General features: G+C 43.1%; 1 protein-coding gene across 1 annotated transcript; it reads left to right on the top strand.

Moving 5' to 3' along the window:
* Nucleotides 1–2,645: 2,645 nt before the first annotated feature.
* Nucleotides 2,646–4,883, top strand: LOC306921385 (uncharacterized protein; the record flags this gene model as incomplete). The annotated part of the gene is made up of 6 exons (XM_079498494.1): nucleotides 2,646–2,709; nucleotides 2,868–2,913; nucleotides 3,168–3,259; nucleotides 3,987–4,097; nucleotides 4,184–4,460; nucleotides 4,674–4,883. The coding sequence occupies exons 3-6, from the start codon at nucleotides 3,171–3,173 to the stop codon at nucleotides 4,881–4,883; spliced, it is 687 nt and encodes a 228-aa protein (XP_079354620.1). The 5' UTR covers nucleotides 2,646–2,709; nucleotides 2,868–2,913; nucleotides 3,168–3,170.
* Between the last annotated feature and the right edge of the window lie 11,622 nt (nucleotides 4,884–16,505).

Raw genomic sequence — 16,505 nt, 5'->3', positions numbered from 1 at the left:
TTGCACATAGGTCATTGTGTAATTCCGTGTGTGGGGGGGAATGGTAATATAGGTATCTTTACCCTGGTCAGGAGTCCTGAATCCAGCTGATCTGGTGCCATTTGCACCCTGGTCAGGTGTCCTGAATCCAGCTGATCTGGTGCCATTTGCATAGCTGGGACTGAAGGCTAAAAGAAAGGACGCATCATTGAACATGATGGAATATTGCACAAACAACATTTAACCCATTTAGACCTGAGGCAGATCTTCTTCTTTTTTTAACAACAGTTTTCTGATAAACCTGTTTCTATGTCAAGGGGTCAGAATGATCTGTATTTGGCCACCGATCCCCATCTGAAAATATGCTGTTCCAGGGACCCCCCAGAAGCAAGGTTTGAGTTAAAAACGTCTGCTCTAAAATCTGCTATTTTTCAAAAGCTAAAGTATAGCTCTCCACTACAAATTATTCAATTTGTACGGGAAGCTGACCCCTCGGGGCAGTGTACATGGATATCTCTTTAAGACACATCATCTACGGTGGCCCTGCCCAGATGCCAATAAGCGGGCTTTTTAAGCCCCGTCTGGGCAAGGCCACTTCGATCTTTTGATTTCCACGAGAGCAGACGTTACGTAGGCTATCTCAGCAGTTTGGAAAACACACTAAAAAAACAATATTAGAACAGCTGCGTGGCACACAGTCCACTTACCGAGGTAAGAAGAGAGCTGGTCGTCTCGACGACTCCTCTCAGGGCGCCGCGTAGAACCCAGAGAGAGCTGTATGGAGCTAATATTGTGCCAAAAGGTTTGATCGTTTAACAGAAACAGTTCCATCGAAAAAAATAAAATTGAAGTTGAAAAGTAAAAATTGAACCTGAAAGTCTCTTATTTTTTTTCTTGAACTTGAAAAATACCAAGATGTATTCAAAAGTTGTTTTTTTTATTCAAAAGTTTTTTTCAGTTTAATATTTAACTTTAATATACATTTATATTTTTGAGTATATATATATTTTTTTCAGTTTCAGATCTTTTTTTTCATTCAGATCTTTTTTTTTTCATTCAGATCTTTTTTTTTCCATTCAGATCTTCTTTTTACAGATTCAAATCATATTTTTTCGGTTTCAGGTGTGTTTTTTTTTTCGCTTCTCACTTTGTTCACTTTCAGGTGCCAAAAAGTTTCAGGTTACTTTTGGCACAGATCTTGCGTGGGGGCATGGCCTCAACCTAGAGGGGCGTGGAATCATGAGTGACAGGTCCCCCCCGCCCGCCCCGTGACATCATCAACCTGCGTCCAGGAAATGTAGTTTAGACTTCTCTAAGAGTTAGAGAACAACTCTGGTTAGAAGCATTGTTTACAATGGCGCAAGCACCAGTATATGCGGGTACCACAGTTCAGGTAATACTACTACTACTACTACTAGGCCTAATAATAATAATAATAATACAAATAATTATTACTCTGATAATAATTACTGGGAGTCGGGACACACGTTACCATTGGGCAGACGTCAGACCAATGCAAATTTACACTTGGTTCATGTACTGTATCGCGCATCTTCATCAACGACCCTTATGAGCATGTTAGCAATGTTTGAAAGTAACTGTTTATTTATTTATTGTGTGTGTGTGTGTGTGTGTGTGTGTGTGTGTGTGTGTGTGTGTGTGTGTGTGTGTGTGTGTGTGTGTGTGTGTGTGTGTGTGTGTGTGTGTGTGTGTGCGCGCGCGCACATACTGTCAACTGTATGTAGGCCTATGTGTATGTAGGCCTATGTAACTATGTATTTATTTATCACGACAAGCCTTAGGCCTTAGTTTATACGAGAAGTCAATATTATAACTATGATGAAGGGAAACTGCACCAGTTGCAGCCCTTATATGTCTTGCTGGAAATAGGGCTTAGACTATGTCTATTGTTGCCCACTAGACAATGTTAATGTTAAATTGCATGCTGTTTGTTTGTTAAATAATGTACAGTATGTGTGACTTAAACAAAATTAATGTAGGCTATTATTGAAGCCAGTACACTAATGTGAATTTCTGTTTGATTGTTCTAGGACCAACTGAAAAGAGACTTTCTGCAGAGGCTACTCACCAAAGTTTCCCAGATAATGCAAAGACTGCCTCTAGATGTGGATTACTTGAGATGTGCAGTCAACCAAGAGATGGTTATTTTTAGATCATTGTTAGGCCAGGTTGAGATGCCACAGGATGTCATCAATACGTTCACTGAACTGTCAAGGCTTCTTAATATACAGGACAACACTAATCAGACCGAAAGTCAGGTGCCACTGCCAGCAGTGTTACGAGGAGAAATAGGACGGCCAAAATATGTTGTGTGTCCTCAGGAACTACAAAGCCTGATAGAAATGGCCCTACAGTGTCATGCATTGCAAGAACTCTAGGTGTATCTGAAAGGACAGTGAACCGGCGCATGCATGATAATGGTCTTTCCATAACCCAGTGCTACAGTAACGTAAGTGATGAACAACTAGATCATTTGGTGAGATCAGTGAAGGCCAGAACCCCACACGTGGGATACAGAATGATGAAAGGAATCCTGCGGTCCATGGGACACCGTGTCCAGTGGAAGAGAGTGTCTTCATCTATGCATCGTGTAGACCCAGTTGGTGTAGTCTCACGATTGACAGCGATGGGGTGTGTTGCAAGGAGGACATATTCTGTTCCGGGTCCTCTTCACTTGGTACATATCGACACAAACCACAAACTCATCAGGTAGGCCATACATAATGTAAGCTTACATGCTATTTTAGATGTGCAGTATTTTTGCTAAATATTTCTATTCCATATATGCTATTTTAACACCCTTGTTTTGCATCAAATTAATCTAAAGTGATTTTATTCTCGCCCCACCCCACCCTCCTCCCTAAAAGATATGGCCTTGTTATCTTTGGAGGGATTGATGGCTTCTCACGAAAGGTAATTTATTTAATTATCATTAATCATACATTAATTGAGATGACAGTTGAAAATTATAGGTCTACTGCTAAACTTGCTATGGGTAGGACATTCTAAAAGGAATGATCCTATAGGCTACTATACCTGTATACTGTTCTCTGTATGCATGTTATACCACAATAATGACTGGTGCATAAAAGCATGGATTGACTAGATTCACAGGTCTTAAAATGCTTTTATTGCTTTCCACTGAATTATGATATCGTCTGCTCTAGATCATGTACCTGGGTGCAGCAGCCAACAATAAAGCATCCACTGCACTTGATTTCTTCTTGGAGGCAGTGCAAAAGTATGGCTTTCCATTAAGGTAATCCAAACCAATGTGTGGCCCACCATGGCATTGCTCAATTGTCAACAAAGTTCACACCCACAACACCAGAGGGAGTTCAACAAACCATGTTCAACCCAGATTCAGCACAAACAAGGGACTAAATTAATTTTGCTCCTATGCCACTAAAATGTGGAATGCCCTACCAACAGCCATTCAGACATGCAAATCCCTTGACTCCTTCAAAACCGCTCTGAAAGGGCACCTACAGACTGCTGCAATTCAAAACTGCCCCCCTTAAAATATGAATCCCCAGCCACCCCCTTACTGTGTTTCTTTTCCCTTTTTACCTCCTTGGTAATGATTTCTTATTTTTTTTAAATAAGTTGTCTCTAATGTTCTGACGAATTGAAAAAGGTGGACCCTGTTGTAAACAAGTGTAATGCTTTCAGTGCGTTGTCCACAGTAACAGTCTTTGTATTGAGTTGTACTTTCATGTGAAATGTAGCCATTCTGCAAACTGCTGCTGAACTGTCAATCATTTGAGTTAACATTTTTGTAAGTTGATAAATTAAACAAATCCTATAAAATCACTATATGTCTAAGGTAATGTTGCGCAGTATACAATACTTAATCACTCCAGCTATTCTGGTAAATAATTAGCATGATTTGGATTATATTATTACTTTTAATGACTATGTATTTGGAAAGTTGTTAAAGTTGAGTGTTTAAAGTTAATGTATCTTTTGTGTGATATCTCTTTTAGAGTAAGAGCTGACCAAGGAGTAGAAAATGTTGGCATAGCACGATGTATGTTCACCGTCAGGGGCTGCGGCAGAGGCAGTTTCATGTCAGGAAAGAGTGTGCATAATCAAAGGTATATATAATATTCAGATGTTGCCTCAGTCAACCGGTGTCATAATTTGTAAAAATGATATTGTATAAAACGCTCTATTTTTACAGAATAGAGCGTTTGTGGCGAGATGTTTGGAACGGCGTTACAAACGTGTACTATGAGATTCTTCACAGCCTTGAGGATGAAGGTGTGCTTGATCCTGATGACAGCATCCACCTGTACTGCGCCCAGTATGTATTTCTACCACGTCTGCAGAAGGATCTAGATGTCTTCAGGGTGGGTTGGGATCATCACCCTCTGAGGACAGAGCACAACAGGTCTCCACAACAACTGTGGACAATGGGACTCCGCCACAATCCAGTAGATTCTCCACAATTGGCAGAGGTACCAATAAAACATTGTTTTGGTTGAAACCCAAACCATTAAAATTAAATGTATTCACAGGCCTGTGTATAAGACTTATAACACTGTATGAGACTTATTCCTTTGGACACATTGAAGAAAAAGTGGACCGGATACTATAGATACTTTCAGTGTAGTATGTTACATGTTGATCTGACTGTGCTTTCTTTTTGAAATGCGATTGTTTAAATTTAGGGAATGGAGGATCCAACTCTTGCTGTCGACACTGCCAGGGAGATGGATGTGACCAGCTCTGGAGTGATTCTTCCACGTGTTGAATGTCCCCTCTGTGAACAGGATTTGGCCGGCCTCACGGCCACTATTGATGTTACAAGACCATCCGAGTCCTTCGGCAAAGACATTTATTTAGCTGTACTGAACTATGTACTGAATCATGTACCTTAAATGTAATCCAGAACTCAAGTAAACAAGTTTACAACATGTATTCCACATTTGCATTTATTGTGACTGACAAAACAGTGCAGCAGCCAGCCACATGGTAAAGTGCCTGTTGGTTCTTTGTAGAACAATGTAAACAAGTTATGTAAAACCAACATTTAATTGTTGTGACTGACAACAGTGCAGCCACATGATAAAGGGCCTGTTGGTTCTTTGTAGAAAATGTAAACAGAACCAACATTTTGTAACTGACAACAGGTAAATTGCCTCTTAGTTCTGCATAGTCTGAACAGTAGAACAATGTAAACAGTAAAACATTTAAGATCTTTGACAGTGAAGCTACAGGTGAAAAATAAAAAATCTCAAAATGCTTCTGAGGTTAACTTAAAGGACAACTTTAGTTTTGTTTCAACCAAGGTTCATGTTTTAGGTTGTTAGAGAAAATAAAAGGTGTTAATTTTTTTTTCTTTTGCTGCTTTCTTTCGTTTCAGGGGGCATTCGAGCATGGGGCTAAATATGTATTTTTTTTACAAAAAAAAAATTATTTACTATAGTCCTAATAAACCCCAAAATACATATTTATCCCCATGCTTGAATGCCCCCGCCCCCTGTGAAAAAGAGCTAAAATACCTAAAACGAAAGAAAGCAGCAAATGAAAGAAAATTAATGAAATTAACCTTTGTTTCTCTAAAAACAACCTAAAACATGAACCTTGGTTGAAAAAAACTAAAGTTGTCCTTTAAGTGAAAGATACATAGAAAGAAAAAAGGCCAGACAGTGCTAAATAAATGATATCAGTCATACTTTGGTTGTATACCTAACCAAATGTTCAAGACGACATCTTGAAGAAAATGATCTCTGTAATATGTCATACAGAAGTAGTGGAACTTGTCTGAACAAAATTAAAACGACACCCTAAAACTGGATGGATATTGTTCTAGAAATTCTTTAGACAGAGCTAGACCGAGCTAAATTCTTGCCCTAGATAAAAAGCCTCTGTTAGAACAGCTTTGAATTGCTCCGAGGAGCTCATGTGTTTTACCGGAAGCCTAATGGTCCTGGCACAGGCACTCACAACTGGGAAACAGACAGTGTGCTCCTTAAACTCTGTAGCACAGTCATGGTTGAAGTCGATCACTACCCCAAAATCCTTCTTCTCTGAGGGAAGTAGTGGGATGTGACCTTGCCCTGTGATCCACTGAAGAAGCCTTGCAGGTGTGATGGGACTTGGTTCTTCCATGTCATCTGCATGCCCCTGATCTTCAGCTATAGAGCAAATAGTGTTATGACAGTTTAATATCCTTTTTACTGCTTACTATTTAGTGAATTACAAACAAAACAGCCACAAAACAGCTCACACCCTGCCTGACTGGGTTGAGATTTTAACATTCAGGAAGAGAACCCCTTGTTTTAAGCATTATGTTATACTTTAGCTATTGAAAAATAGCAGATCTACACGCTCATAGCACAGGACCATGCTACTAGTTTGTAGATCTGCTATTTTTTTGAAATTGTGAAGATGTGGCACAAACTTTGAATATATTCTTTCAGAGTAGTGATGGGAGATTAATCGGCAAACACATCGGTATCGGCTGATTCTAGTCGTTTTTAGATGCATCGGTCTGAGTAATAAGTCTGTCTTTACAGATAAACAAGCCTAAAGTAACAGCTTGAACAGATCTACAAGCTCACAATATTAAATATAAGGTATTAAAGTTAAATCTGACTTGCCTAAGCCTGCAGTACAGACACCCTGTTACATGTATTTTTCAGAAGTGGGACAAAATTATAATTTTTCAATACATAATGAGATCATATCGGCATCGGTTATCGGCCATAACAGCAATTCATTATATCAGATATCGGCCAAAATGTCTCATCGGCACATCCCCATTTCAGAGCGAATGTTTTAACTCAAATCTTTTCTAGGGGTCCCTGGAACAACATATTTTCAGATGGGGGTCTGTGGCCAAATACAGATAATTCTGGGGGTCCTTGACATGAAAATGATTGAGCACCACTGACATAGAAACAAGGGATTTAGAAGCCTTTTTATTTAGAATCTGCCTCAAGTCTAAATGGGTTAAAATGGAGGGTACCCTGGAAATAAATTCCCATCAAAACATTTTGACTAAACTGCAACTACAGGTGAAACTTGGGTATCTTTTTAAGACTACAAGCAGTCAAACTAAACAATGAATGCAGGATTTGCTGGGAATCAAATGATATACCTTCTGCTTCATAAAGGAAGTCCTGAAGGAAGTCTATCATCTTCATCTCAACCTGATGCCTGTTCTTCACTCAGTTTCGGACGAATGGATCCCATGAAAAACTCTGCATTGACCTAGAGTATGATGAGAGAAGTAATGTAAATTACACAGTGCAGAGGAAGAGGAAGACAAAGGCCCGCCCCTTTGTCTCCCCCCCCCGGTACCATGGGCACCTGAGGTAGGAAGCTCAAAACTACATCAGCGCATCCCACAAATACATACTCTTTACAAATAGTCATCATTTCTTAAAAAAAGGGAAATAAACAGGCTTTCCGACTGTATAAACGGCACGGTAAAAAGGTTATTGCCAGGTAGCATTTCTACAACAGAGAAGGGTTTTTAGCTTACTTTTATGTCTTCCCCAGGAACAAACAGGGGCCGGCAGATGTCTGGGTACTTCCTGATTATTTCAAGAAGGACATACAGCTTCAGGCCTTCCGTCAGCTCATCCAACATAGGCTGCAACCTCAGGCTTGCATGGAGTATGAGGGAACTGCAACTGTAGAAAACATTACAGTAGCTACAAAAACACACTGTAGTGTGTGTGTGTGTGTGTGTGTGTGTGTGTGTGTGTGTGTGTGTGTGTGTGTATATATATATATATCTTCCTATACAAACAGAAAAACTTACCGAACAATGGACTCCTTGTTTTCAAGTGAGACACTTCCAGTAAATCCTCGATTGTATATTTCGTCAATGAGGTCTTGGTCTTTAATTGATTCCTCTGTCGACGACTCAACCTGAAAATTAAATGACCACAAAGAAAATCCCTGAGCAATATTCCATGTAAACATGACAATACAAATCGTTAGGGAATGCCCATCACAGCATTTCCATCATACAGAGGACATATACCTTGTCAATTAACGTCTGCGACTGTGCATCTGCCACAACGCTACGGTTGAGATCCATTGCATTCATCTGCCCACTGCAGAGGTAGCTGTAAGTCCATGGGCTTAACCCTCTTATGGCCACCCATATTAATATCATATTGTGCCTTGTGCCAGCTTTGGACGACTTTTTGAATGAAAAATAGAAAAATGTGCGATATGACCACAATGGCACGAAATATCTAATTTTAAAGCTGCAAGTCTCTACTTTACACAGAAAAAATAATTATGTTTCACACCTTGGTTTCAGCGAAAAAAGGCCCATTTTTGAAGTAGTTTTTAGTTACAAGCCGTTTTAGTTTGATACTGTTTATAGCCCCATATAACACTCTGTGATTTGACTACAGTGACACACAATAGCTCGTTGTAAAGCTTTAAATCTCTACTTTACCCAGAAAAAAGAAATAATAATCCAGCATGTTGCATTCTTTATTTTTTAGGCCGTTGAAAACACCATGCTCCGACTAAAGAAGGCCCCATTTACACTAATCTGTCAAGTCCCATAAAAAACTGTGTGATATGACTACAGTGACACACAATAGCTCATTTGGAAGCTCCAAATCTCTACTTTACACCGGGAAAAAAAAAAGTTTCTAGAATGTTGTGTTCTTTACTTACTAGGCAGTTGCATACACGATAGTTTGAGCAAAAAGGCCCTTTGAGAAATCCAGGTATTTGTGAATGAACTCTTTCAAGTCCAATATAAACTCATGTGATATGATGAACAAGACACAAAATAGCTCAAATGAAACATCAAGGACTCTACTTTACCCAGAAAAAGGAAAAGTGTCATAGCATAAGCATATTCAGTTCTTTACTTAGTTGCATACACCTTGGTTTGAGAAAAGAATTTGAGACAACCACTTTTGAATCTCTCAAACATGAATTTATTTTTCACTTAGAGAGATACTGTTACAAAATAAAACATAAATAGCTTTTTTGACATAAATAAAACATAACAAAATAGCTTTTTTGAAAAAAATGACACCTGTGTGAACTGAGTGGTGCAACATAAAAAAATCACACCTGTGTGAACTGAGTGGTGCAACTCCCCTCCCCCCTCCTCCCTCCCCCCTCAAAGACAACAAATCACACCTGTGTGAACTGAGTGGTGCAACGTCAAAAAATCACACCTGTGTGAACTGAGTGGTGTAACGTCAAAAAATCACACCTGTGTGAACTGAGTGGTGCAACATCAAAAAAATCACACCTGTGTGAACTGAGTGGTGCAACTCCCCTCCCCCCTCCTCCCTCAGACAACAAATCACACCTGTGTGAACTGAGTGGTGCAACGTCAAAAAATCACACCTGTGTGAACTGAGTGGTGCAACTCCCCTCCCCCCTCCTCCCTCAAAGACAACAAATCACACCTGTGTGAACTGAGTGGTGCAACGTCAAAAAATCACACCTGTGTGAACTGAGTGGTGCAACTCCCCTCCCCCCTCCTCCCCTAACCTGACTCCACCAGATGGGGCAGCAGAGAGTACACTGGGTTCCCCCCTCCTGCTCCCATCTGGGAACTCTCAGGCAGGGGCATCAAGTCTGCCTGAGAGTTCCCAGATGGGAGCAGGAGGGGGGAACCCAGTGTACTCTCTGCTGCCCCATCTGGCGGAGTCAGGTTACTCCTCCCCCCTTCTCACTCAAAGTCCAGCTCTTTCTCTGTGTGGTACCGGATGTGACATTCCCCTGGGTGCAGAGGCACGAAACACACCACACATTGGAACGTGGTCTCACGGCGTGGCCCCCCCTGGTTGTGTTTGCTACACACTCTGCATCGTTTAGCTGGGTGCTGCTTCTTTGCAGTGGGTGCAAGCTTTGCAAGGACATGGACTGTCTGCAGGGGTGCCATGTTGGCTGACAGCCTGATCCTCGGGTCTGTGTGTGGCACTCTCCGTTGGACTCGTGTGGGCGTGGACCAAGACAGGATGACCTTGTGGATGAAGGACTTCAGGCATTTACAGCTGCCCTCAGGATTCCGCTGTCTGTAGAGGACAAAGCCGTTGTACATGGAGATCTGAAAGAGGTACATTATGAACCTGAGTGTCCTGCTTGGGGTCCGGAGCGTTTACTTTGAAAAAAATAGAGTGTTCAAAGCAGGCCCTAGTCGCCTGAATACCGCAGCTAGGAATAATGGAATAGGACCCCGGTTCTATTTTGTGGGTTTTATTATCTGAACTGGGGCCATGATTATGAACTTGGTGGTCCACTTGGACGATCTCCTGGCCCAGGGGTAGTAGTTGATGTGTTGGTCCAACAGGTCGACCCCGTTCATGTACTGGTTGTAGTCCTCCGCCGCCTGAGGTTTCTCGAAGTTGTACTGGGTGCCGCCTTTCTGCCACTTCTGCTTGTTCACCACTGTGTCCTGGTGGTAGGTCGATACCATGCGTACTACTTTGGAGTCCCTCCATGCAACAGCCATCACACTCCCTGTCGTCATGGCGATCCTGTCACCTTCCTTCAGGGTGGCCATTGTGACATCATTGATCTCTGGGGGTGGGCCTCGGCCTCTGCGAATGGTTCCGCATGTATGGACCTTCAACTGGAGGAGGTGGTCGCACAAGTCCACGCTGTTATAAAAGTTGTCCATGAAGAGGATGTAGCCCTTACCTGCCAAGTCACCAAGGAGAGAGGTGACCGTATCGACCAAGAACGAGTACACGCCACAGTAGGGCCGCATATTGTGGCAATATCCTGTGGCCGAGTCCGCCATGATGTAAGATTTGATGCCGTACTGAGACCCGGAAGGCCAAACGTCCCCTCCACAGCAACGTCCCCTCATCTATGGAGATCTCCTGTGACGGCTGGAACATCTCCTGCCACTTCGTGATGAGGTACTCCAAGATGGGGCGGATCTTGAAGAGCCGGTCATCTGGGTCGTCCCGACAGTCTGTGTAATGGAGAAATCTCAGGATCAGCTGGAAGCGGTTCCGAGACATCACCGTGGCGAAATATGGCGTACACAGGGCTTCATCCGTAGACCAGTAGTCTGCCAACTCTGGTTTCCTGATGAGGCCGGTCAGGAAGAAGAGACCAAAAGTATTTGAGCTCTTTTATTCAAGAACGAAAGTCGGATGTTCGAAGACGATCAGATACCGTCGTAGTTCCGACCATAAACGATGCCGACTCGCGACCCGCCGGGCAGCGCCCTGGAAACCAAAGTCTTTGGGTTCCGGGGGGAGTATGGTTGCAAAGCTGAAACCTCTTTTATGTTGACGTCCTTCCATGCGTTGAGCCTGGAGTAACACGTTGGTGGTATAGAGGCGATGCACCGAGCTGCATAGAGGTTGGTCTGCCTCATGATGACCAGCAGCAACTCCTCTGTGAGGAAGAGTTCCAGGAAATACGATGGCTTGCTGGACTGCAGAGCCGCTGCCTGTTTCAGAAGTCCTGGTGTTGCCGTGAAGGGGAAGGATTGGGGCTGCCAACCACCTGCATCCAGAAGACGCCACACATGAGCAACACGACCTGGTTTCCCTTTGCCTCGACCTGAAAATGATAGAAATACAGAATTACTTACCAATAAACATATAATGTTTTTAGCTTTTAGTGTTTTTCCTTTTTCTAATAAAGTTGTTTTTATTTTGTAGTTACCTCTGTAAACCCCCCCCCCCCCCCCCCCCCATGTAAAGCGTCTTTGGGTACTCAGAAAAGCGCTATATAAGTTTGAGATATTATTATTATTATTATTATTATATGTGCTAGAATCTATATACATAGATTGTAAAGTGGAGAGGGAAATCTGGAGCTCTAAACATGTGTGCTAGAGGTGAGGTATGTGCTAGTCTGAGTATGTGCTCATTTACAATACCAATACATACATTGTAAAGTGGAGAGGGAAATCTGGAGCTCTCTGGTGGAGCTGTTGCCCCGCAACCCGACTACGGATAAGCGGTTGAAGATGGATGGACAAAGTGTGTAAGTGTGATAAGCAAAAAACAATAAACGTACCCCTGCCTTTGGTCCCGCCTGTGCTGCCAACAGCGGCCTGTGGATCAGTGGGCTGGCCATGTGCACCCCTTCCTCTTCCCCGACCTGAAATGTTATAGGAATACACAATTACTTACTATAAACACACATACATTTACAATACAATAAATGCATTTTACTTGTGTGTAAGTGTATGCAGAAATACATAAAACCTACCCCTGCCTGCCTTTGATGGTCGGGTGGCTGGTGGTTCGGGAGCTGCTTCCCTGTTACCTGAAAACAGAGTACAATATATATTTAGATAACAATCTGTGCACGGCCAGCTTGAATGACATAATACATCTTTATCTTCCTCCCTAAACTTCTTTGCCTTTATTATTTTGATAAACATTTTTGAATAGTTCAAATAGCAAATCTACGAGCTCACAACATGTCAATGTAGATCAGTTTTTTTGTAGACTACCTTATTTCACTGACAAACTAAATGGAAACTAAATGAAAACTACGCTATGACAACTGAAACTAAGACTAAATATAATTGACAATTTCAATTTCAAATAGCAAATCTACAAGCTCACAACGCGTTGTGAGCTTGTAGATTTGCTATTTTCAGCATGCAACCAAGTGTAAAATGACTTATACTGGATCTCTTGTCCACTAGTCCCTCCCTAACATTTTAGTCTAGTTTTTATTTGTGATGAAATTGTCAATTATATTTAGTCTTAGTTTCAGTTGTCATAGCGTAGTTTTCATTTAGTTTCCATTTAGTTTGTCAGTGAAATAAGGTAGTCTACAAAAAAACTGATCTACATTGACATGTTGTGAGCTCGTAGATTTGCTATTTGAACTATTCAAAAATGTTTATCAAAATAAAGACAATAATGGCGTTGTGAGCTTGTAGATCTGCCATTTTCAGCATGTTGAAAATAGCATATCTACAAGCTCACAACGCGTCGCAGAGGCTATGAAGAAATGTAAACCTACCCCTGCCAACAGCGGCATCTGGTGGTGACGGGCCTGCTTCACACACACCTCGAGATCTGAAAACAATACAAAAAAAAACATTTAGATAAATCTGGGATAACACCATTTTACACGACCAGCTTGAATAACATAATTCAGACAGTCAGACAGTTGCCATATAGCCCAAACATTTAGACTCTCGTAGGTTTATTTCGATTCTGACGAATCTCTCTACGAGAGTCTAAAAGACTAGTCCCTCAAAAAAAAGTCTCGTGTTTACGTTTGTGCCTCAAAATCACTCTTACCTTGTACAATTGACCCGAACTATAGTCATCAGACGCCATGCCAGAGCGACGATGTGATGAGCTGTAAGGCGACTCCACGCGCCGTCTCTCCAGCCAGGCATGGGGGCGAAGTGAACGGTACACCGGAGTAGCCATCGACGCGGACGACTGTGATGAGGTAACGGAACCAGGTCCAGGATCCATCGGAGGATGATGATGAGAAGACGGAGAAGAAAAGTTGCATGCTGAAAATAGCAAATCTACAAGCTCACAACGCGGACGACTGTGATGAGGTAATGGAACTTGGTCCTTTTGGCACTTACTCGTCTCTGGCCAAAAGGACATTTCGGATTGGAAAGGGACATATTTTTGGTGCAAGCGGCTGCACCTGAACATAGAGTTCCATATGGCATTTGGGAAGTGCCAGGTTGACGTCCCTTTGGCAAATAATGTCCCAAAGGGACTGTCCCTTTCTCAAAGGGACAGTCCCTTTGGGACATTATTTGCCAAAGGGACGTCAACTTGGCACTTGCCAAATGTCCACTCGGCATGCTGTGTAGTGTGAACTCACACCCTCCAGGGGGCAACAGCGGGTCATATATTGCATGTCCACATTACATGTCCACATGGCATTGTTGGGAATGCCCAAGTAGACGTGGACGTCCCAAAAGGACAGTCCGTCTGGCAAACACATGCAGATGGCACAGCCAAGAGGGCAGTCATTTTGCCATGGCAAAACAGACGGGGCCATACCAAGTGGACATAGATCCATGCTTACACCTGTAACCTACTGAAGCTCCCCACTGACAGAACCATGGTTACATATGTAACCTAAACACAACACACCCTAATTAGCATGAACCACACCCCCAAATCAACTGAGGACACACCCCCTATTTCGTGTAAGGTACGCCCCCAAATTAGCATAAACCACACACCCTAAAACATATTAGACACACCCCTTAATTAGTGTAAGCCACACCCCTTGATTAGCATGAACCACACCCCCTAATTAGCATAAACCACATCAATGGCTAGTGGACATTATGTAACATTGCAAAAGGACATTGAAGCAATGTGGACAGGTGGACATATAACCATAGTTACACCTGTAACCTACGGCAGACCCTCACTGAAAGTACCCTGGTTACAGGAGGGCAATGGCAAATAGACATGTGGACGTCCCACATGGACAGTCTGTCTGGCACATACATGCAGAAGGCACAGCCAAGAGAGCAGTCCTTTTGCCATAGCCTAACATACCAGGTGGACATATAACCATAGTTACACCTGTAACCTACGGCAGACCCTCACTGACAGTACCCTGGTTACAGGAGGGCAATGGCAAATAGACATGTGGACCTCCAACATGGACAGTCTGTCTGGCACATACATGCAGAAGGCACACCCAAGAGGGCAGTCCTTTTGCCATAGCCTAACATACCAGGTGGACATATAACCATAGTTACACCTGTAACCTACGGCAGACCCTCACTGACAGCACCCTGGTTACAGGAGGGCAATGGCAAATAGACATGTGGACGTCCCACATTGACAGTCTGTCTGGCACATACATGCAGAAGGCACAGCCAAGAGGGCAGTCCTTTTGCCATAGCCTAACATACCAGGTGGACATATAACCATAGTTACACCTGTAACCTACGGCAGACCCTCACTGACAGCACCCTGGTTACAGGAGGGCAATGGCAAATAGACATGTGGACGTCCCACATAGACAGTCTGTCTGGCACATACATGCAGAAGGCACAGCCAAGAGGGCAGTCCTTTTGCCATAGCCTAACATACCAGGTGGACATATAACCATAGTTACACCTGTAACCTACGGCAGACCCTCACTGACAGCACCCTGGTTACAGGAGGGCAATGGCAAATAGACATGTGGACGTCCCACATGGACAGTCTGTCTGGCACATACATGCAGAAGGAACAGCCAAGAGGGCAGTCCTTTTGCCATAGCCTAACATACCAGGTGGACATATAACCATAGTTACACCTGTAACCTACGGCAGACCCTCACTGACAGAACCATGGTTACATATGTAACCTAAACACAACACACCCTAATTAGCATGAACCACACCCCCAAAGCAACTGAGGACACACCCCCTATTTTGTGTAAGGTACGCCCCCAAATTAGCATAAACCACACACCCTAAAACATATTAGACACACCCCTTAATTAGTGTAAGCCACACCCCTTGATTAGCATGAACCACACCCCCTAATTAGCATAAACCACATCAATGGCTAGTGGACATTATGTAACATTGCAAAAGGACATTGAAGCAATGTGGACAGGTGGACATATAACCATAGTTACACCTGTAACCTACGGCAGACCCTCACTGAAAGTACCCTGGTTACAGGAGGGCAATGGCAAATAGACATGTGGACCTCCAACATGGACAGTCTGTCTGGCACATACATGCAGAAGGCACACCCAAGAGGGCAGTCCTTTTGCCATAGCCTAACATACCAGGTGGACATATAACCATAGTTACACCTGTAACCTACGGCAGACCCTCACTGACAGCACCCTGGTTACAGGAGGGCAATGGCAAATAGACATGTGGACGTCCCACATGGACAGTCTGTCTGGCACATACATGCAGAAGGCACACCCAAGAGGGCAGTCCTTTTGCCATAGCCTAACATACCAGGTGGACATATAACCATAGTTACACCTGTAACCTACGGCAGACCCTCACTGACAGCACCCTGGTTACAGGAGGGCAATGGCAAATAGACATGTGGACGTCCCACATGGACAGTCTGTCTGGCACATACATGCAGAAGGAACAGCCAAGAGGGCAGTCCTTTTGCCATAGCCTAACATACCAGGTGGACATATAACCATAGTTACACCTGTAACCTACGGCAGACCCTCACTGACAGCACCCTGGTTACAGGAGGGCAATGGCAAATAGACATGTGGACGTCCCACATGGACAGTCTGTCTGGCACATACATGCAGAAGGAACAGCCAAGAGGGCAGTCCTTTTGCCATAGCCTAACATACCAGGTGGACATATAACCATAGTTACACCTGTAACCTACGGCAGACCCTCACTGACAGAACCATGGTTACATATGTAACCTAAACACAACACACCCTAATTAGCATGAACCACACCCCCAAATCAACTGAGGACACACCCCCTATTTTGTGTAAGGTACGCCCCCAAATTAGCATAAACCACACACCCTAAAACATATTAGACACACCCCTTAATTAGTGTAAGCCACACCCCTTGATTAGCATGAACCACACCC

The sequence above is a fragment of the Electrona antarctica genome (genome assembly GCF_951216825.1).
Source record: "Electrona antarctica genome assembly, chromosome: 4".
In the NCBI taxonomy this organism is placed as follows: Eukaryota; Metazoa; Chordata; class Actinopteri; order Myctophiformes; family Myctophidae; genus Electrona; species Electrona antarctica.
This window is presented reverse-complemented; position numbering and strand designations above follow the sequence as displayed.